The 22,724-nt window shown below is 42.9% G+C and overlaps 2 protein-coding genes and 1 non-coding gene across 3 annotated transcripts; 2 read left to right on the top strand and 1 right to left on the bottom strand.

Annotated features, from left to right (window-relative positions):
• Positions 1-1,169: 1,169 nt before the first annotated feature.
• trnah-gug (transfer RNA histidin (anticodon GUG)) lies at positions 1,170-1,241 on the bottom strand. Its single transcript has one exon. It is a non-coding gene; the product is annotated as a tRNA-His (tRNA).
• Positions 1,242-2,044: 803 nt separating this feature from the next.
• On the top strand, positions 2,045-6,881 carry LOC147237260 (calreticulin-like). The gene is made up of 9 exons (XM_086146062.1): positions 2,045-2,254; positions 2,974-3,075; positions 3,914-4,117; positions 4,235-4,329; positions 4,418-4,627; positions 5,194-5,307; positions 5,385-5,528; positions 5,602-5,694; positions 6,072-6,881. The coding sequence occupies exons 1-9, from the start codon at positions 2,161-2,163 to the stop codon at positions 6,282-6,284; spliced, it is 1,269 nt and encodes a 422-aa protein (XP_086002188.1). The 5' UTR covers positions 2,045-2,160; the 3' UTR covers positions 6,285-6,881.
• A 3,390-nt stretch (positions 6,882-10,271) lies between these two features.
• Positions 10,272-22,371, top strand: rad23ab (RAD23 homolog A, nucleotide excision repair protein b). Its single transcript, XM_086146051.1, has 10 exons — positions 10,272-10,461; positions 11,789-11,870; positions 12,633-12,712; positions 13,628-14,049; positions 16,945-16,991; positions 17,908-18,035; positions 18,125-18,272; positions 19,145-19,326; positions 19,459-19,605; positions 20,028-22,371. Exons 1-10 carry the CDS (start codon positions 10,393-10,395, stop codon positions 20,139-20,141), a joined length of 1,419 nt encoding a protein of 472 aa, XP_086002177.1. The 5' UTR covers positions 10,272-10,392; the 3' UTR covers positions 20,142-22,371.
• The last annotated feature ends 353 nt before the right edge of the window (positions 22,372-22,724 follow it).

Raw genomic sequence — 22,724 nt, 5'->3', positions numbered from 1 at the left:
CCCTTTAGTAGAAATTGCCTATGGCAAGAGTGTGTCAAATAGTTCAGTTTTTTGCGTTTCCTGAAAAATCTGAAAAAATGACTTAAGCGATTATTTAAAGAGAGTGACGATATACATGACATACTACATACTACATATACCTGAACTATATAGTCCAGCAATTGGTACTGCAAGATGGCGCACTACAAATCCACCAGGCCTTTTCAAATGTCGACTCCCTGATTTTTTCTTGACCAGATGTCAGCCTCCGCAACAAAATGTGTGGAAAATCGACAGCGAGCGTCGGGTTTTGGAAAAAGAATGAATGCATTCTCATCACATCTTGTTGGTCAGGAAAGCCTTTGAAAAGGAATACAATAATTTGGTACGCTGGCAACTGTCATCTGAGGACAGAACCGCTACTTTTGCGAGGTTAGCCGCTAACTAGCAAACTCACAGACTCAGCTGAAATGTTTTATCCCTCAATCTAACTCTCACAAAAGTAAGTTACTTACTGGATTACAAATTAGTAAATGGGCAACTAATGACCCGAACATCTCCCTTTGCCAGCGATTCTGGATGACACCCCTCGACACCCAGGTCAGGTTGATGCTTCGATTCCGAGCTGTCTTGCATGACAAAGTGTCCTTATGCAAGACGCCGAACCCAAAGCTTTTCCCGATGCCCCGGTTTGCTCCTTGCAAGTCTCATTGTGTGAGATCGGAGATTGGAGACCGTTCACCATTTCAGTGGGTCGAGAAAGAGGAAACTCTGCAGGATTGTTATCAAGCGTGACTCCGTACCGAAGGAGAATTTCTAGTCGGTCAAACTGGATGAGTTTCATTCCTTCCTGAATGACACCTGGAGTGGTGCCGGTGTTACCTGAATGTTCAGTGTGAGGAACCCGAATGCAACACACCGTGGAGTTCGTATCGTAAATGAATATACGATACGTTCCACAGCTATTTACGAAAGGAAAAAAATACGCCACATATACATTTTTTTTATGTATTCTCCTTTCCGTTTGAAAACTGCCCCAAAATTTCGGCCAATGCCACGTGGCTTCTTGGTTTCTTGTTGTCCCCCCCCCCCTTTTTTTATACTGTTTATTATGAAGTCATTAAATTAAGTCATGTAAATTAAGTCAATCATTATTATTAAAATTTAAAAAAGAAGAAAAAATATAAAAATGCCGTGACCCGGATTCGAACCGGGGTTGCTGCGGCCACAACGCAGAGTACTAACCACTATACGATCACGGCGAGCTATCCTTGCGGATGACGCCACGGTTTCCAGATAATGATATAAACTAATACCCATATACGACACGTTATTCAATTTAGCCATGTTTGTTTGTATATATATTTTGTACGTTTATACTATATGTGCTCACTAATGATTATAAAAATAAATAATACCTAAATACTCAACACTATAGATTCACATGCATGGTTGTGTAAAACGTGACCTTTGACATATTGTCTTCCTCCTGCAGTCTTCCGCTTCGTAAAACTTCAACTTGTGTATTAAATATCTAAAGTATCTAAATAAAGTCAAGATTTACAATCAATCGATTTCTTAAAATGAAGTCAATTTTCTTACAAGGTGGCAGTGGTCGTACAGGTTTGGTGACTTTTACGTAACGGAAAAAAATGAATAAAAATAAAAACATGGTGTTTTATGTTGCCTGTGACACAGCACTGTAATCTTTTATTTTTATGGGAGAACATTCATAAAATACACAAATAGGAAAAGCAGTGTAATTTTTCACAGAACTCAAGTTATGAGTCAAAGAAAGTAGGACCTTCATTAAAACTATTTCCAGGTATTATCCTGCCTTTTTCTAATATGACTCAAGAAAAGTTGGACATGATATCGTGCTTTATTTTAATTTTCTTAGATATTGGGTGACAGTGATACAATTCTCTGGCCGAATGCAGCAGGCGTCACTCGTCCCGCCTTCTCATTTCCGAGGCGTTCCGGTTCCTCCCGAGCAATTCCGAAATGTAACTCGTGGTCTCATTTCATTGGCCAGACTCGTATCCAATGAGCGGCGGCCATCTGTGCAGCACTCCGAGCTGTGGAAATAGTCAGGTTACGTTTCCCCCAAGGTTTTATTAGGCGACTTCATCCGGAATTCACCGTCTTCTCCCGCATCGGCACCGAATCCAGGCCGACGACATGAAGCTCCCCGTGGCCGTTCTTGCCGTTCTCGCATCGGTTGCTGTGACGGTTGACGCTGTCGTGTACTTCAAAGAGCAGTTCCTGGACGGAGGTACGACGAAGCGATTCCACGCCTCACGTATGAATGGCTGTGAAAGTGTCCGTTAACCGCGCACAACTGACGTTATTACGTATTACTCGTCTGTTTTATACTGTTTTAACCTGCCAATAAGGCTGTTAAAATTAAATATATATCCAATGTATATTTTTGTGTCCACTGGGAAGGCGCTAGGCCAGTGTGTGACTACCAGTTATGTTTCTATCATGCTTGCTAAATACTACTATTTCTATACTAGAATTAAACTATTAAACTAGCTAAGAATCAAAATCAAACCGGAAGTTAGTGAAAACTTGTGTATTTTTCGATTCCGGCCGATCGAGGTAGAAGTCAGTTGACGTCTCGCGATCTTCCAGGATATCGTTTCGCTTTTGGTATGAGATACCACATGATCGACACCTACGTTGAGCCTCAGAAAACATCAAAAAACTAATAATAAAAGTTCCTTTGTAGATAGAGGACCTTTCACCCCAGCTCAAAGTAAATAGTTACATTAAAGAAAATTAAAAAGGCAGTGTAAAACAGAGTCGGCTTTAAATGACACGTCCCTCGAAGCATGTCACCGTTTCCGCTCTTATTTTGAAGGCGAGGTCGTCTTGCGCCGTCCTGTAAATCAGCAAATATGTATATATATTTTTTTAATACAGATGAAAGTGACAGAAATCTGTGAATCTAATATTAATGGCCGGGTAAAACACTCTTCCCCCCCCCAGACGGATGGAAGAGCAGGTGGGTCCAGTCCAAGCACAAGTCGGACTACGGCGAGTGGAAACTGAGCTCTGGGAAGTTCTACGGAGATGCTGAAGCGGATAAAGGTGACACACACACACACACACACACACGCACACACACGCACGCACACGCACGTCATGCTGCAGATCTTCGCGTCTTCTGCACGAACTGATCTGGGTGCAGCTGCTTCCAGGACAAGGAAATGACCGTGTGACCATAAACTCTGGACTGGAATAACCCCCCCCCCCCGCCCCTTTTAAGGGCAGGCAAATGTAGGCAACTATATCTCTCATGCAGCAAGTGTAGTACTTTGAATAAATCACATCCATGTAAATGTATTTAAGCTCCCCCCTGACAGTGAATCACTGCATTATAGAAATAGTTCTATTTTTGTGTTAACGGGATGAAGCATCAAGTGTTTTTTTTTTAAAGTCATATACTTTTATACTTTCGGTACTTATACCCAGAGATCATCACCTAGAGATGATCCTTATGTTTTGATTATATATTACATTTTTTTGTAATTCCTCATTTTTCATTGTGTAGCTCCTCTATACTGCTTTCACAAGCACTGGACAGTGCCACAGGTGAAATAGATCACAGGAAAGAATCAGCAGGAAATGTAGAAAAACAATGAAGGATATTAGTTGAATATTGACCAGAGAGTGACTTAAAAGATATTACCTGAAGATCTTCACTGCATGCACTTATAATATTATGGTATTATATTCATTATTGCTCTGTGTGTGATGATGTGTTTCTTTGTGCTGCCTTCAGAAGTGTGTTAATACTGAACCGCAGTGGCGTGTCAGCACAATTCTGCAATTTCAGCTCTGAAAAGATGGGTAGGGGGAGTGGGGTGAGGAAGTTGCCTGCTCTCTTCGGTTGCGCCTGAACAACTCTTTCACTTGCCTCCACCAGGCATCCAGACCAGCCAGGATGCCCGCTTTTATGCCCTCTCCGCTGCCTTCGAGCCCTTCAGCAATGAGGGGAAGCCCCTCGTCATCCAGTTTACCATTAAACATGAGCAGAAAATTGACTGTGGAGGTGGCTACGTCAAGATCTTCCCCTCTGACCTGGACCAGACCGACATGCATGGAGATTCACAGTATTACATCATGTTTGGTGAGTCACAGTAGTCCTCGCTGCACAACACACATGTTGGAGCAAATTATGGTATTGGTCTTCCTGCCTTGGCCTTTTAAAAAGTGAACATGACTATATGTGCATGCATGTGTTCAGGTCCCGACATCTGTGGGTACAGCACCAAGAAGGTTCATGTCATCTTCAATTACAAGGGCCAGAACCACCTCATCAAGAAGGACATCAAATGCAAGGTAGCTGCTTCAGCCTCAGGCCCTCTGGTTTTCATTTTGCTGGAGCAGGGACTCAACCCGCCCCTCCATCTCAATCCCCCCCCCCCAGGATGACGAGCTGACCCACCTGTATACACTGATCCTGAACCCGGACCAGACGTACGAGGTGAAGATCAACAACGAGAAGGTGGAGTCGGGCTCTCTGGAGGACGACTGGGACATGCTGCCCTCAAAGAGGATCAAGGACCCGAAGGCTGTGAAGCCCAGCGACTGGGATGACCGGGCCAAGATCGACGACCCCACTGACACCAAGCCCGAGGTTGGAGTTTTGCCTACTAACCTCCTTCCCACCCCCCCCTGTGTCTCACTCAACCCTGTCAGTTGTTCTGAAGCTGTCGTGTTGGGTTGTTCGAGCCACATTCGAGCAAATAATCTAGGCTTCTGGAGCAGAAAACCAAGATTTAGAGGAGAAAGTATGACTAAAATTGCTGATATTTTGAATTAATCATATAACTTCAACAGTACAACAAATCATTCATGTTTCAGTAATCTTTTTTTTTTCTGTTTTAATTATACAGAGGAAAATTAAGAAACTATTTTCTCATTGTGCATTTTTTGAGTTTTTTCCCCCTTAAATTGTGATTTATTTGCTTGTTTTTTTTCCTAGTGTCAACATATAAGTGTCAGCATATTATGCAGTTCTACGCACTCATCTATGATTCCCAAAATACAGTAAACACACTGCACAAATGACTAAATCGGCAAGGAACTGTAATATTGTATATTGGAAAAACAAGATCGCAACAAACTATCAACATTTGATCATTTGTGTCTACTAATATAGTAGCTTTGGGAGATTGACACAGTGAAACTGCTGTGTTGCAGGACTGGGATAAGCCTGAGACCATCCCCGACCCCGAAGCCAACAAGCCCGACGACTGGGACGAGGACATGGACGGAGAGTGGGAGCCTCCCATGATCACCAACCCAGATTACCAGGTACCACTGGGGGCAGGAGGGACCAGTGGTGTTGGGGGGCAGAACTCTGGTTGTGACTCACCGAGGTTGTGTTTCAGGGTGAGTGGAAACCCAAGCAGATTGACAACCCGGACTACAAGGGCGCATGGGTCCACCCCGAGATCGACAACCCCGAGTACAACCACGACGCCAACATGTACAAGTTCGACAAGATTGGCGTGTTGGGCCTGGACCTGTGGCAGGTAATCTCGCTGCTGCAGCTGTCTGAGGTTGTGTCTGTTGGCAGAGCCCGGAGCTCACGTCTTATGTGTTCAGGTGAAATCCGGCACCATCTTCGACAACTTGCTGATCACAGATGACGTCAAAGAGGCAGAGGAATTTGGGAAGAAAACCTGGGGCGTCACAGAGGTAGGATCCTGATGCTACAGTCGAGGAAAGATCACCGTGCCCTGTTTGTCTTGCTTTAAATGTTGTACAAGCTCTCTATTGACATCCTATTTGAAAGGAAGACACATTTGCCTTCACTGTCATTTAAATCCTGAGACGGAAAACTTGAGAGCCTTGTCGAACCAACCCATGAATTTAATTCATGTGAAATATGGTTCATTCTAGTTTTGAGTGATATTCCTGCTTACTTTCCTGCTCAGTTCCTTCTAATTCTTATCAATTCATTGCTAGTTTTCTAGCTGCAACATGTTTTATTTTTCTGCGTATGATAAAATTGTAAACTAGCTAAAGAGTTCAATATGTTCATTTTAACACGTTCTGTTCGCCTGTCCTCCAAGGGACCAGAAAAAAAGATGAAGGAGGAGCAGGATGACATGGAGAGGAAGCTGAGGGAGGAGGAGGAGAAGAGCAAAAAGCAGTCAGAGGACCACGAGGAAGAGGACGACGACGATGAGGATGGCGACGATGAGGAGGAGGAGGAGGAAGAGAGCGAAGGTGGCGAAGTGACAGAGGACGCAGAGTCAAAGGCCAATGTGAAAATCGAGCTGTAGAGCAGCCTGTTTCTCTGCAGGATCAAACTCTGGACTCTGGCCTTTTGATATGGCATTCATTCAGGTGTGGGCGGTGGGGGAGGGGTGCTGGGTGGGGGTCAGCAAAGGTCTTTTTTTTTTTTTTTTTTAAAATGGATTCCTTTATTTTTAACCTTGAAGTTAGAGAATGGAGTTGACTAGTGTTTTCCTCCCAAGGGTGCGCTACGTTTTCTAATTTAATGTGATTTCTTGAGCAGCGCTGCTGGTCTGTCCCGCCATCATCCATGTTTATTTTATTGCTGCCTTTGTCCGGATGTGTGACGTTGCCTCCATGCACTTTGAACCCTCCCGTGTGACTGCTGGACTGTGCTGACCGACCCCTTTTATAATTTATTCAATTATTGCGTTTCCATTGCCTGCTTAAAACCGCATTGTTCCCTCCCCCTCCCCCTCCATCATGTATGTATGACAGCTTGTTTGTGTGTACATGAGACTGTGTGTGTGTTTGTGTTTTGGGCAAACTGTGATACTACCATCTTCATTCTCTCCTTAATGCGCGTCCGTCTGTCGGGTTCACGGTTTCTTTTTCAGTGAATAAATTTTTGCTTCTCAAAGAGACTGATTCTCCTTGCCTGTTCTTTGCTAATTTGGTGTTTTTTTTTTTCATTTTTCTGCAAAGTTACTACTTTTCAGAAAATAACCTGGAAATTAGTAGTCATTCCTCTTAAATAGTCTGCAGAAAATGACCTGACAAAAATAGCATGTTCAAGAAAATGATGCAGGGTTTATAAGACATTGAAAGAATAAGTAGATTAAATTTTGAAGGTTACATTATCGATTCTTTGTAATTTCTTTTGTTTAAATGTTTCTGAATTAACTTACATGCATTTCAACAAAATATGATTATTATGAAAATGACCCCCCCCAAATATTTTCTAAAGACTGACTGTATATATGGAGTGAAAGAGGACGCTTTTCATTGGTGTGAGAGAAAATAATATAGAAGGAGGGTAAGATGGTATGAATATTTTAGTTTTTTCCCTTCTCATGGTCAGCTACAACTGAACAACCATTTATTGATTTAGTTTTTTTTCTTCCCTGTATTTAATTTGGATTCATCTCCTAGGTATTTTGCAAAATCCCAGACTGAACAAATATACTTGAGTCTTGAAACCTCTAATATTAAGAATAAGTAAATCTACACACATGTTGTACCTGAAAAACATCAATAGCTTCATTTCTATTTGTCTGATATTTCACTGCCAGCTAATTTGCTTTCTGTTTTTCCCATATTTTCAGACAGATTTTCCACAATCCTTTACATCTAGTTATCTTTTTGTTTGCGTATGAGTTATTTCCAACCAATAGCTTGATAAGTTCGGGGTAATCTCATATCAATTTTCTCATCCTTTCTAACAAATTCTTACATCTAATTAATTTTGAATATTGCAAATCAGAAGTGACCTTTACTACTGTATGAGGAAGTCTGGAATGGCAGAAAGATATGTGTTACAGGACATGTATGAGAGCTGGATGATGGTGGTGTAACAGAGGAGTAAGAGGTGGAGGTGTGCACTGGAGAGGAGAGCGATGAAGGTTAGCCGCAGCAAGAAAGAAAACATGTGAATAGGATTGACCCAAGTGGAGTGGTAAGGCTATAATGTGTGAAAAATCATCCACCTCCTTTTATTTATCAATTTTAAGAAAAGAAAATTCAAAATGGTAGAACAACATAGTTATACATAGGACACTTCTTCTTCTTCGTTTCCTTTCGGCTTTTCCCTTCAACCTTCTCCATCTAACCCTATTCTCTGTATCCTCCTCTCTCACACCAACTACCTTCATATCCTCTCTGGCTTCTCTGACCTTTTCTCCAAAACATCTAGCATGATGTCCCTCTGATGGATTCATTCTTGATCCTATCCATCCTGGTTACTTCCAAAGAGAACCTTAGCATCTTCATCTCTGCGACCTCCACCTCTGCCTTCTCTCTTTTCGACAGTGTCACTGTTTCCAAACCATACAGCGTAGCTGGTCTCACCACTGTCTTGTACACCTTTCATTTCATTCTGGCTGATAGTCTTCTATCTCATTGGACCCCTGACACTTTTCTCCACCCATTCCAACCTGCTTCTTTCTTTCTTTACCTTGTCTCCACACTCAATGGCTCTAGACTGTTGATGCGAAGTACTTGAAAACCTCCAATTTCTTGAGGTCCACTCCCTGTAGCCTCACCGTTCCACCTGGGTCTCTCTCATTCACACACCTATTCTGTCTTGCTGCAGCTAACCTTCATTCCTCTCCTTTCCTGAGCATACCTCCACCCCTCAACCTGTTCCCTGCTCTCACTATAGATGACACTGTCGTCTGCAAACGTCATGGTCCATGGGGATTACTGTCTAACCTCCCACTTCCACCTTGAACTTCTCTGTTACACCTATAGCACACCTCACCACTGTCTCATAGCTCGCATACACGTCGTGCACCAGTCTTACATACTTCTCTGCCACTCCAGACTTCCTCATTAAATAGCAGAATTCATCTCTCTGCACCCTGTCGTATGCTTTTTCTAGGTCAACAAAACTGCAATGAGCTCCCTCTGACCTTCTCTGCACTTCTCTATTAGCATTCTCAAAGCAAATACTGCATCTGTAGTACTCTTTCTAGGCATGAAGCAATACTAATGCTCACAAATGCTGACTCCCAGTCTAGTTTCCACTACTCTTTCTCATAACTTCATTGTATGGCTCATCAACTTTATTCCTCTATAGCTGTCGTAATTTTAAACATCGCCCTTATTCTTAAAAATGGGCACGATCGCACTTTGTCTTAATTCTTCAGGCATCTTCTCACTCTAAGATCCAGTTGAATAATCCAGCCAGAAACTCTACCGCTGCCTCTCCAAGACACTTCCACACCTCCACAGGTATATAATCAGGACCAACTGCCTTCATTCTTCATCCTCTTCAATGCCCTCCCCCCTTCACTTTTACAATCTCTGCTACTTTGTCATCTCCAATTATCACTGCTTCTAACCTTGCCTCTCTTTTATTTTCCTCATTCATCACCTTTTCAAAGTACTCTTTCCATCTTCCCATCACTCTTCTCGCATCTGTCAATACATTTCTGTCTCGAACCTTAATCACCTGGACCTGCTGTACATCCTTTCTTTATCTCTGTTTTGCCACTCTGTATAGATCATTCGCTCCCTCCTTAATGTCCAATCGAGCATACAAGTCATTGTACACCCTTTGTTTTGCCTTTGCTACTTCTATCTTTACCTTTCGCGACATCTCCCTGAACTCCTATCTGTTCTCTTCAGTACCCTCAGTGTCCCACTTCTTTGCTAACTGCTTTCTCTGTACATACTCCTGCACTTCCTCATTCCACTCTTCTACCTTTCTCCCTGATCACACTAGCTGTAGTTGTCCAGTCATCTGGCAGCTCTCCTTGACCACCCAGAGCCGTTTTCAACTCTTCCCTGAAAACCATACAACACTCCTCCATTTTCAGCTTCCAGCACGTTGTCTTCTGCTCTGCCTTTGTCCTCTTGATCTTCCTTGTCACAAGAGTCATCCTATAAACCCACCATCCTATGTTTTCTGCCTACACTCTCATCTACCACTACTTTACAGTCACTGATCTCTTTCAGGTTACCTTGTCTTACAAGATGTAGTCTACCTCTGCTCTTATTAGTTACCCTATGTTCCTCTCTTTTCTGGAAAAGTGTTCACTTCAGTTCACTACATTTATCCTGGCTTGGGACCAGCTCAGGCAGATAGCGACCTGTGCCCTCCCCTGAGGTTGGATTTGATACATTGGACACTAATTTCAGCAAGCAGAGTTGGAAAAATGTTCAAATCTGTAGATATGCATGCACCAGCAAGCACATAAAGACAGTATTGTTGCATTTCTGGCAGTATAGGGAGGGTGCAGTTCTCCTCCGCCGCCGCTAGATGGCGCCCGCGGCCAGTCCGCTCAGGGGGCGCCGAGACAGCTGAGTCATACACACTATTTGGACGCTGACAAGTAGATACTGCACGAAAAGGGCGACCACCGCCGAGAATCGCCGTGGGTACTCGGGATTTTTTTTTTTAAACCGCAGCTGCCTCAGAAACCGCTCGGGAAGATGCTGAAGATAACGCTGAAGACGCTGCAACAGCAGACGTTTAAAATAGAGATGGACCCCGAATTGACGGTGAGTGGAAGTTATCGGGGCCGAAGTAAACACGGCCAGGCCGGGAGGGCTGGCACACCGAGGTTAGCCGTAGCATATGGTAGTTTTAGCTAGTTTTCAGACATAGCCTCGGCAAAGGCTGTGAATTTACAGCGATATGATGTACACTTTTCCGTTATTTATATTCCCGAATAATTCTTGTGTCGAGGTAAAAGTACGTGGTGAAGCAAGTTAGCATTTATTTTACAGGGTCCCCCCTTCCCAGTACCTGAGTTCATGTGGGGTTGTTTTTGCTACATTTAGCGCCGGTAGCAGCGGGGTTCCGCTTGATCCTTTCAAAATAAAAGCGCAAACGTTTTCACGCCTTCCGTCAGCTCGTCGCCCAGTCATACAATCAATCTCAAAAGACAAATAAAGCGCCGTGTTGTCTTCTTAAAAATTCTTTACAAAATTCCCAACTCTCAAAAATGTCTTTGAGCTGCCTCGACCACCTCGGTTGCAACATGTGAACCGCTTTTTTCTTTTATACTGAAAAATCCAAACGGAAACTTCGTAGTTTTCTTCTTCAACTTAACAGTGTGCGACTCTTGGTGTCTGAGTGAATGACTGTGCAGTATTTTAAACCTCATGCCCGTTGCAGAGTTTGGAACAATTATTAGCAAATATAAATCTTTTAATATTGTTTATTTTTCTCGAAAAAGAAAATGGGAATCGAAGTTGATGTCAGCACTCAGGGATCAAACTGCTGTAAATTGTTGAGAGTTTTAGCTCAAAGAATCTCGGTCGGGTTTTATGGAATCTTCTTCCTTTGTTTTTACGGCTAAAATGCAAAAGTCAGTTGGCTTTTATTTTACACATTTTATTCATATTTTATCAAATGCTAATATTTATTTTCCTTGGATCTCACCTTTCTCACAAACACAAAATTATGATTATCATAAACTACAAAACACATTCACTGTAGATTTAATCTCCCCATTTTGTTTCAAATGTCATACTAATGTGTGTATAATTGGTTGTCAAATAGGGAAACTTGGTATTAATTTCCACAAATTCCAGCATTCACGGCATCAGCGTATTAAAATTGTGTGTTGAATAATCAGCAATTGACAGAAAAGATGTGATTAGATAAAAAGATTTCATCACCCAAGATAGAGATGTAGCATGAACATTTCAGGAGTGTCTGAGTGATAAGTCAAGCCATTTTTAAACTGATTTATTTGAAATTAAGAAATAAAAAAATCATCGTGTTATTACGTCACAACATCAGCCGTCACTCATTAAAATGTGTGTAATATGTTGCTGTGTTGACGCTGACATCGTCTGTGGATGTGCTGGTGTCTGAAAGGTGAAAGCGTTGAAGGAGAAAATTGAAGAGGACAGAGGAAATGATGCATTTCCCGCCGCCGGGCAGAAACTCATCTATGCAGGTGAGGAGAGCCGTCTGACTTGCATGGAGTAAACACAATAACTGTCACATTCCTTGTGATGGGGCTTCTTTATTATTTTACTTATTTTTTGACTTGGCTGACTGGCATTTCAAACCCGAGTGCCCCCCCCATTACTCAAGGTAAATTACATTGTAACCATAGTGACGGTATTTATATTTCCCAATCTAACTGTATATCTAATGATCCAGGGTGGAGGAATGGACCGCGTAGTGTTTTGAACCAGACCTGAAAGAGAAGCAACTTTAAAACCAATCTGACATGAAACCAACGGTGATGTTGATCCCTGACATTCACCGTTCTCTTCCAGAAACAAGCAAAACCCAACGGTCAAGATAACATTATCTGCTGCCCCACTAATAATAACATATATATTTGCCCTTTCATCAAAGGGCTTACACAAATGAGAGCAAGTAAGAGTAGGATACAGTGAAATAGATGCTTCATTCATTCATAATCTTCCGTGTGTCCAGAGGTTTACTATTCAAGACGTTCAGCCGGGGGTGCGTGCAGGCGCTGAGTCATGCTACAGTCTGATAGCAGCTTAAGGCCCCCGTAGGCTCTCATCCCCCGGTCATGGAAAAAAAAACAAAAAAAACAAATTGACCAGGTTTACTAGTTTTGCTAATCCGTCCGTGACTGCAGGCATGTTCAGACTCGGCGGTGGATTGTTTTACAGCAGGATCCCGGAGGAGGGGATCTGCAACATCCCCTAAACTCCCACATCTGCTCTCTTCCTCGCAGGCAAGATCCTGAACGATGACACCCCACTCAAAGAGTACAAAATCGACGAAAAGAACTTTGTGGTGGTCATGGCAACGAAGGTCAGTGTCCCTTTGCTGGGTCTTTTTTTTTTTGGGCCGTTTGTTGCCTCTCTTGAGTTTTATAGAATCTAGCGCAGATCTCTGTTGGATTTAAAGTTGTTGTTATTTTTTTAATATGAGAATACTTGAAATAGATTTTAGAGCGATGGTAATTTTTCAGTGATATATTGATCATTTTCATGTAAATTTCTTGCTCATTTTCTAATTACTGCTGTTTTTCAGGGATTTGCTTGTTGTTGTTGTTTTTTTTTTCATTTTTACACAATCTGTTTGGCTTTTTTTTCTTTTGATTTTGTCTCCAGAATGTCGCCTTAAACAACCTTCAATATCAGACAAAGATATTCAAAATAAATGCAAGAGGAAGATTTTAAAGTTAATTAAACAGGTGCTAAGAAACGACCAAAAATAAAATAAAAAAGCAGCATGAAATCAGCAAGAAAAACATCAAACATACATATACAAAATAATAATTTTATTTATTAAGGAAAACAAAAGTCCAAACCAACCTGACCTTGTGAAAAAGTAACTGCCTGCCCCATTATAAACAATAAATAATGTCACCAATGTCACTTGGAGTCTCGACTGCTGTCAGGCCTGTCAAATCAGGAAAACAACTCAAGTAGAACCTGTCTTACAACATGAGGTGGAACGGAAAGATCTCAAAAACCAAGGCATTGTGCTTTTATCAGAAGGCGTGCTAGAAAACATTGTGATGTTATAATTTTCTTTTCAGATTTTGTCCTTTCTTAGCACCTTTCCGTGAATTTATTTCCAACTGTAAGAGGTGACTTCTCCCTACCCTCCTGGGATATCGCAAATTTATGTCATTTGGAATAATGGTCACTTGTGGGTCGCAGGGGAAATGCTGATTGTTTAAAAACTCGGTGTGGTAACTTGTCATGGTTGTCTTTCCAGCCCAAAGCAGCTCCCCCTCCACAAGCGGCCTCTAAACCCGCCTCCCAGCCAGCCGCAACGCCAGCGGCACCTTCCTCTTCCACCTCCTCCTCTTCTTCAGAGCCCGCGCCGTCCCCTGCCCCGACACAAGTGCCCTCCACGCCCACACATTCAGTGCCTGCACCCACACATTCGGAGCCTTGCCCCGAAGCTCCGCCCCCGGCTCCCGTAAACACACCGCTGACGTCCCCTGATGCCGCCACCGCTCCGGACTTGAGCGCATGCGCGAGCAATGCTCCTGCCTCAGCCCCCAGTAAGGCCACCGACCCCGAGACAATCCCGGCAGACCTCTCCGCTCACCCCGCCCAGCCTGAGGAGAAGCCTCGGGAAGACCCCGACGACCAGCCGTCTGCCACCGCTCTGGACACCCCCATCGCCGCCAGGTGAGGCCAGTTCTGCATTATCGGGTTCAAACAGAAAGAGTGCACTGTGACTGTAGCGTTTAGCCGATGATTTCCCCCTCTTAGTCTCATTCTCTGAAATGACGTCTGTCTTTGAAGCCGAAGCTTTTTAATGCAGATTTCTATGTTCTGTGCAAGAGACACTGCTAAAAAAAAAAAAAAAAAAAAAAAAAAAAAAAAAAAAAAAAAAAAAAAAAAAAAAAAAAAAAGGGTCATACCATGTCATCTGATGGGGGTTGTGTCAGTTGTCCCTCGTTCTTGCTGTATCGGAGATTTTTAACTTTTTTATCTAATTTTGTATTGCAGATTTTTTCTTCTACTAGAGATTTTTAGCAGTATAAATGTATTTTTTCCAAATTTATTAGTTCAATTATTGTAATGGTAAAACAAGCATTTTTTAGGGTGTTGACCAACCAGAGCATGGTCTTCTGTGTAGTGGGCTCCTATTCGCTCAGCAACTGTTGCATCATCTTCTGCACATTGCATGGATTTAGCATCTCCCTTAGTCTGTAACACATCGACATGAGATTGCTACTCAGGGTATTACTCTGCAGTGTTACATTTGTGTGAATCATCTGTGAAAGTTGTTAATTTATTTCAACCCCTACTGTGATGCCCAGATATTCTGCACTTTCTAAGTTATCTGACACTGAACCTAGACGTGTTGAGGAAGTACAGGAAGTATTTATTAGAGAATGAGAAAGGTTAAAAAGAGCATGGGGAGGTTCATAAAACTTGAAAATAGCTATAAATCATAAAATATAAATATGGTTGCTACTTTGTTTATCGCGGCTGGTTCTGGAACATAACCCCCACAATAACCAAGGTGTGTGTGTGTGTGTGTGTGTGTGTGTGTGTGTGTGTGTGTGTGTGTGTGTGTGTGTGTGTGTGTGTGAGTGTGTGAGTGTGTGAGTGTGTGAGTGTGTGAGTGTGTGAGTGTGTGTGTGTGTGTGTGTGTGTGTGTGTGTGTACACAACCTCAATTCCAATGAAGTTGGGACGTTGGGTAAAACGTGAATAAAAACAGATTTCAATGATTTGCAAATCATTTTCACCAAATATTCAGTAAAATTCATTACAAAGACAAGATATTTAATGTTCAAAATGATAAACTTTAATGCTTTATGCAAATATTCACTCACTTTGAATTCTATGCCTGCAACATATTCCGAAAAAGCTGGGACAAGGGCATTTTTACCACTATTTAACATCACCTTTCCTTTTAATCACTCAATAAGCACTTCAGAATGGAGGACACTAATTGTTTAAGCTTTGTAAGCCAAATTCTTTCCCATTCTTGCTTTATGTACATCAGTTTATTCAACAGTCCGGGGTCTCCTTTGTCGTATTTTGCATTTCATAATACGGCACACATTTTCATTAGGAGACAAGTCTGGACTACAGGCAGATCTGTCGAGTATCTCCACTCTTTTACTACAAGCCACGCTGTTGTAATGTGTGCACAATGTAACTTGCTATCGTCTTACTGAAATAAGCAGGGACGTCCCTGAAAAACACGCCGCTTGGATGGCAGTATATGTTCTTCCAAAACCTGCATTTATCTTTCAGCATTAATGGTACCTTCACAGATGTGGAAGTTGCCAATGTAACACACCCCTATACCATCACAGATGCTGTTTTTTGAGCTTTACGCTGATAACGGAGGACTTGGAGGACATGATATCCATTTTTTCCCAAAACAATTTAAAATTTACTGTAGACTCATCAGACCGCACACTTTTCCACTTTGTCTATTTCATCAGTCCATTTCAGATGAGCTCAGGCCCAGAGAAGCCAGTGACATTTGGGTGTTCTTGATGTATGGCTTTTGCTTTGCATAGTACAGTTTTAACTTGCGTTTGTAGATACAGTGACAAACTATATTAACTAACAATGGTTTTCTAAAGTGAGCCCACGTGGAAATATTCTTCACACAAAGATGACGGTTTTTAATGCAGAACCATCTGAGGGATTGAAGGACATGCATTCAATATTAGTTTTCGGCTTTGCTGCTTGTACACAGAGAATTCTCTGAATTCTCTTCTGGTGATATTGGTAATAATAATAATTTATCCTTTATTAATCCCCTTGGGGAAATTTGTTCTCTGCAATTAACCCATCATGGATGAACCACGAGCAGTAGGCATGCCGTCGACCAGCACCAGGGGATCAGTGAGGGGTTCAGTGTCTTGCTCAACAACACTTCGCCACACGAGGAGGAGCCGGGAATGTCCGGTTCCAAAGACGATTGCTAAACCCCCCCTGCGCCACGCCGCCCCTAATTATGGACCTTAGATGATGAAATCCCCAAATTCCTTGTAATTGCACATTGAGAAATGTTGTTCTTAAACTGTCGGACTATTTGCTCACGCAGCGAACTTTGCCCCATCCTTGCTTGTGAATAACAAACCCTTTTGGGATGCTCCTTTTATACCCAATTACGACATTCACCTGTGGAATATTTTTATTTATTTATTTTTAAAAAATTTTTATAGCATTTCTCAACTTACCCAGTCTTTTGTTGCCTCCGTCCCAGCTTTTTTGTTATGTGTTACACATATCAAATTCAAAATTAGTGAATATTTGCAAAAAAATACAATGACTTCTATCATTTTGAACCTTAATTATATTCTCTTTGGTGTGTATTCAACTAAATATAGGTAGAAAGTGATTTGCAAATCACTGTATTCTATTTTTATTTGTTTTACCCAATATCCAAACTTCATTGGAATTGGGGTTTGTTTATTTATATATATATATATATATATATATATATATATATATCACCAAATACAAATCTTCAAAATATTGCTCACTCAACATCTGTGTGCTTTTGAAGATTAACTTCAGTCTTTTTTTTTTTGGTTTCTGTTTAAAGCCTCGTGGACGAGCTGGGTCTCCTGGAGGAAGCCGCCTCAATACTGGGTAAACATGGATGTCTCTTCCATAATCAAACTCTGCGGCACTGAACCGCTGTCAGATGTTGCGGAAACAGTGCTCTCAGATAGTGTAGATAATTTGCACATAAAAGAGGAGAAAAAGCTTTTAATACAAAAAACAAGTTTTTTTCTATTTGTTTTTATTTTATATTTTTTAGATTATAGAAGTGTAACAAAACCAGCATTGAAGAAATGTACTCGAGGAGCCAGTAAAACCCATCAGGGCGTGTTAGGGGGCCCTCCTATAGGTAATTGGACATGGCCGATAATTTTCCTCTGGTTCATTCATATCCCTGAAATTAAAAACGGACTAACGGATAATATTCTGCAATTTTTTTTGCACCTTTTGGGGTGTAAAAACCAAAGATTCAAATGGGTCCGAGCATTTTGAAGTGAAACCTAAGAAACTGGCTATTTACAAAAGATGATCCCTTCTCTCTATGGACTGTCAATAAGCAAAGTCAACATATATTTTTCTTAATTTGATCACTCGCCTCGCAGTCAGTCTTCCCTCCTGCAGTTCAAAATCAGTCAGTAGGTTTATTGTGAATGAAATGTCAATGGTCGTGAATGGTCGGATGTATATGTGGCCCCGTCATTGAAAGGTGACCAGTTGAGGTTAAAACCCACCTCTCATAGGCGGATGAGATAATGAACGGGTGCAATTATCGGTTGAATTGTAAAGTTAGAAATGATCAGTTGCTGTAGCCTGTATTAAAACGGTTTCCGTTGAGTGGAACTACTTTTTCGTGCAACGTCTTTGTCCGTGACACAGGGGCCTAGACGCTAACAAGAAGAAACACCTCTAATGAGCCTTAAGTAAAAGCCGGTGCCCTGATTCCTCACCCATCTGCTCTTGGAGTCAGCCTCCTCACCCTCCCCCTGTCTCTCTCTGCCCGCAGTCACAGGCCAGGCCTACGAAAACCTGGTGTCGGAGATCATGTCCATGGGTTACGAGCGGGAGCAGGTGGTGTCTGCGCTCCGCGCAAGCTATAACAACCCAGACCGAGCTGTGGAGTATCTGCTGATGGTGAGGACGCAGCCAGTTTGCCTGAATATTAGCCTGCAGCTGTGCAGCTGTGCAGCTCCACTTAGCGTGTTTTTGTGTGCGCTGTGCAGGGCATTCCAGCAGAGGCTGGCGACGCTGTACCTCAGGAGCCCGCTAGACGCAGCGCTCCATCGGACACCCCGGCCACCCCGGCTACGCCAGCAACCCCGGCCAACCCTCCCTCACAGCCCTCCCAGCAGCCCCCGGCGGATGTCAGCCGTAAGAGCGTGCCGAATTTGCAAACAGTCAGGCGCTGGTCCTCACGTGAAGGCAGCGATGGCGCGCCTGCCGGTGCCGTTTGGCCAGAAATACGATGTGCATTTTGGGGATTTTCAGTAAAACAAGGAGATACACACACATATCACAGTATTTCACAGTACAGTAGTCCCTTGTTTATCGAGATTCCAGAACCAGCTGGGATAAACGATAATCTGCGAAAAAGCAATCATATTTATTGTTTATTATTTCTATATATTTCAAAGCTGTATGAGCCTTCCCACACTTTTATTAACCCTTCCCACACTCTTATAAACACTTACTATACTCTTAAATGTTGCTATTGCACGTTTAGGTGAAATGGACAAGACAAGATGTTGCATGCATGCTATGAGCAGGAGATGCAGAGTATGATGCTACGGTAGCTGAGCGAATCAGAACCCAGGATACAGAACACCATGCCTGGTTGGTTGCCACCGCCAACACACAAAGAAGTGCTTGTTTTATCATGAAAATGATTGAAAAAAATAAATGTATAAAAATGCATGTATACCACCAAAACTCGTGGTATAGAAAAAAAAACCTGATGCAGTTAGACTGCCAAAGGTGAACGACGCCACGGCGAGGGACCCTCCCCTCCTTCAGATCCAAATGCATCCGGGTACTTACCAGCTCCTCCACCACTTGCTGACCTTTTGAGCATCTTTCCAATCAATGTTTGCAGTTTGAGGTTCCCTGTAGGTTGAAGCTAGATGTTTAGCACAAAGCAAAGCTGTTCGTCTTCCGACAGTCAAACACACCTCTGCACGGTAACATTGCTGATTGACATGAGACCCTGGGTCGTCGAGTGACTCTGCCCTCCCCCTCCCCTACAGGGACGGCGTCTGGCCCCCAGCCCCCATCTGTCGGTGGGGGCTCCCCTGCCGCCGTGAACCCCCTGGAGTTCCTGAGGAACCAGCCTCAGTTCCAGCAAATGAGACAGATCATCCAGCAGAACCCGGCGCTCCTGCCAGCCCTGCTGCAGCAGCTGGGCCGCGACAACCCGCAGCTGCTGCAGGTACGGCTCTTCCTTCCCTCGGCTGCCGCCCAGCGAATATGTTCCAATACAGCACAGCTAAGCTGATGTGTGTGCTTGATCTTTTGATTTGTGTGTCCCCCCCCCCCCCCCCCCTCCCCCCTTCCAACGTAGCAAATCACGCAGCATCAGGAGCGCTTCGTCCAGATGCTGAACGAGCCACGGGCCGGGGAGGTCGGCGGTGAGGGAGCGGAGGCCCAGGGGACGCAGCACACCAACTATATCCAGGTCACCCCGCAGGAGAAGGAGGCTATCGAGAGGGTCAGTATGCATCGTTGCACCATCAGGTATGGTGGACGGGGCACAATAGAGTCACAAGAAGAGTGCAGATCTGCACCGAAGTAAGCAGAAATAAAAGATTGCATGAATTACTCAGAGGATGTTTGGTGAAGCGTCCTGGGACCATCTGGGGTTTCCCCCAAGGTCCTTTGCGTAATGCAAATGAGGTGCTTTTAAATATAATTATGAAAAATAAATATAACATTTATTGAATAACTGTTCATATTATCCATATTATTATTATTATTATATCAATACTATTATCATGTTTGGGGTTTCTGTTCTTGGAAAAAAATTAATCAAGAACCCAACTTCTAAAGGAGAGGGATGTCTGTTTTTATCAGGAGTCCACAGTGGGGCGGGCTTTACCCGTGAGTAACTTCATAAATTGTCCCGTGTTGCAGTTAAAAGCGTTGGGCTTCCCCGAGGGCCTGGTGATCCAGGCGTACTTCGCCTGCGAGAAGAATGAGAACCTGGCTGCCAACTTCCTACTGCAGCAAACATGGGACGACGAGTAGCCCAGGATCGTCCGCCGTGCTGCCGTCTGACAGAGGAGGAGAGAAGACAGGCCCGCTGCCGCGAAAAGAGCAAGGACGAGCGGAGATAGGAGGAACTTTTTTTTTTTCCACATCATGACTGCGTTCTGACGTTCATGCTGGCTGCGACCGTCATCGCTGGAGCCCATGCTGAGCCACCCCCCCCCCCCCTCCCCACACCGCCGACGCTCACCCCTCCCCTGTAGAGAGAAGCAATGCAAGGAAACACACCAGCAGTCTGCATCACCCCCAGCGACTCATTTACTCAGCTCTGAGGCAGTATACAAGAAAGTCCAGCTCCAAACCAGACCCCATTCTCCTCCCATGGGAGAGTGCTTATGCAGATTTAACCCGGAGAGGTGATGCAGACTGTTCCCCTTCACGCTGCTTTGTCACGTAAGAACGTAAGATATGTTCGCCTGCTGCGGTTTTCTCTGAACCGAGGAGGAGAAATCAAGGTGTTTGCAGCCGCCAAGAGTCCGATGGCCTTCTTCATGTCGTGACCTTTTTCTGTGACCTCGCAGGTGTGCTGCCCTGAGGTGATTCAAATTTCTAGTGAGCGTTCTCAAGCGTCAGTCCGTAAAATCCGTTCCTCTCTACGGAAGGAATTTCTTCAAGGTGCTATGGAGGCCCTATCCCGAGAGGGGTTATGAAAAAAAAGAGTCAAGGAAGAATAAAGGGAATGCTGAGACTGAAATGTTGTAAGAGATAAAATAAAAAGCTATGCCATTTATTTCTTATCATTTTGAGTTATAAGGGACACTCTAGGATTCCTGCGGAAGGACAAGGAGACAGATCTCTTTCTGAGGTGGCGGTCCGTTGGTTTCCTGAGTCAAGTCATCAGATACACATTTCTACACTCCCAAGAGTGCACATAGGGATTCTTGCATCCACTCAAATTCAGGGAACTCCGATGTCAGCATATAATTCATTAAAATGTAATTCTAATCACTGTGCCCCAGCTTGTAGAGAAATAGTGAGAAAATATTTCCCAGTGTGTCCTACTTGATTTCTATCTTTTTTTAATAAAGTGATGAACAAGCAAGTCTGAATGTGAACTTTGGAGAGTTAGAATGTGTATTTGACGCAATCTGATGCAGCTAGGCTAACAATATCATAGTCTTACCTTTCAATGTGCTAAGAAGGCGGGTCTCCACCTTCCTGCTGCAAAGAGAAGGCATCTATCTCCTGGTCTCAGCATATATTTTCTTTAGACATCACTGTATTACTGTTGTTTTCGTCAGTGGGCTTCCGAAAAAGTGATTTTAAAGTCTAAAAAAAAAAAACAACCCTGCTACGATTAAGCGCCTGATTTGACCACAGCAGGAGGTTTGCGGTCTGATTCAAACACGCCGTCAGTCTGGTTTGATTCATGGTAGTATTTGAAGATATTCTGTACTTGAATAACCCTCAGTCCGTCACTGGTTTCTTTGTATTTTACGCTCAAGTTGATTTTGACGGTTCTTCCTGCTTTGCGATCAATGCATTTTCTTCCTTTTTTTTTTTTTTACGTCTCTTAAGTGCTCACAGTCCACTGACTTTTCTTACAGCCAGTTTCACATCAGCTATGCATCTTAAAGCTGTACGCGACTGAGCCGGTGCTCCCTCATGCCTTATGGGTTGACTCGCACCCCGGCTTCATTTTGCTAAACGTTTGGTTTTCCGAAACCTCAAGTGTCGCAGAATTCACATGCTGATGTTCGAGCGTCTGCGGACCAGTCGACGTTGGTTTGGATTGTTAATAGTTTCTGATTTCATATGTGGACGAAAGGGAATTTGAATAAGTGCTAGAAGCCAAAACAAAAGGTATATCTTTGGTTGTTTTTTTTGTTTTTTTTCCAGCATGTGCTTTGCTGTTCTGTTGTTCTGTTCCATCTGGGACTGCCTGGAAGTTATCTCTCCTTTAAAAGTGGGAGGGGGTATACAAACTTGGGGGGAAATGGCACTTTACTGTGACAGATGCTGCTCTTCATCTGAGGAGCAGCGGGTTGCATGCAAATGTTACAGAGTTTATTTATAGCATGGCAGTGGGATAGGAGTCATGAAACAACCAGTTAGCTCTGGTTTCTGTTTTCCTGTTGTTTTACCTGTTTTTCTTTTTGAGTTACAAAAAAAGTGATATTATGACAGTTAATACACCAGATGAAGGGTTTACTTGTGAAAAAAATGTTTCAGCATTGTGTAAAATAAATGGTCAGATTGGCCAAGTCGATGTTTCATCATTGATGGTTTTACTGTGCTCTCAGGTAAACAAGCATAAAAACAAAAATCTTTAACATCTTAAAGTTTCCAACCACTTCAGTAACATTTATTTAATTCTAAGGAGGTCATCCGTAAACGTTAACCTGATACAGATACATTATCGCCAAGTTAGACCATGAGTATACTCCAGAATTTCTGCAGCTACTGTATTAAGTTACTTAACAGTAATGTGTCTTAAATGTCACATTGGACGTGTTGTAACAGTATGTATTCTTTCTTCAAAACTCATTAAAATAGAGCCGTTTATCAAGGACAATACAGATGATATTAAAAATTTGGTTATCAAAGTAGTGCGTGTCCAGA

Source organism: Fistularia commersonii, chromosome 1, assembly GCF_037954325.1.
Source record: "Fistularia commersonii isolate RoL2024-O1a breed Wild chromosome 1, RoL_Fcom_v1.0, whole genome shotgun sequence".
In the NCBI taxonomy this organism is placed as follows: domain Eukaryota; kingdom Metazoa; phylum Chordata; class Actinopteri; order Syngnathiformes; family Fistulariidae; genus Fistularia; species Fistularia commersonii.
This window is presented reverse-complemented; position numbering and strand designations above follow the sequence as displayed.

Coding starts and splice junctions, on each gene's coding strand:
- LOC147237260 (XM_086146062.1), top strand. CDS start 2,161: ATGAAGCTCCCCGTGGCCGTTCTTGCCGTTCTCGCATCGGTTGCTGTG. Junction 5,529..5,601: donor TGGGCCTGGACCTGTGGCAG/GTAATCTCGCTG, acceptor TTATGTGTTCAG/GTGAAATCCGGCACCATCTT. Junction 5,695..6,071: donor AAACCTGGGGCGTCACAGAG/GTAGGATCCTGA, acceptor CTGTCCTCCAAG/GGACCAGAAAAAAAGATGAA.
- rad23ab (XM_086146051.1), top strand. CDS start 10,393: ATGCTGAAGATAACGCTGAAGACGCTGCAACAGCAGACGTTTAAAATA. Junction 11,871..12,632: donor GCAGAAACTCATCTATGCAG/GTGAGGAGAGCC, acceptor TCTTCCTCGCAG/GCAAGATCCTGAACGATGAC. Junction 18,273..19,144: donor GCCCCCGGCGGATGTCAGCC/GTAAGAGCGTGC, acceptor CCTCCCCTACAG/GGACGGCGTCTGGCCCCCAG.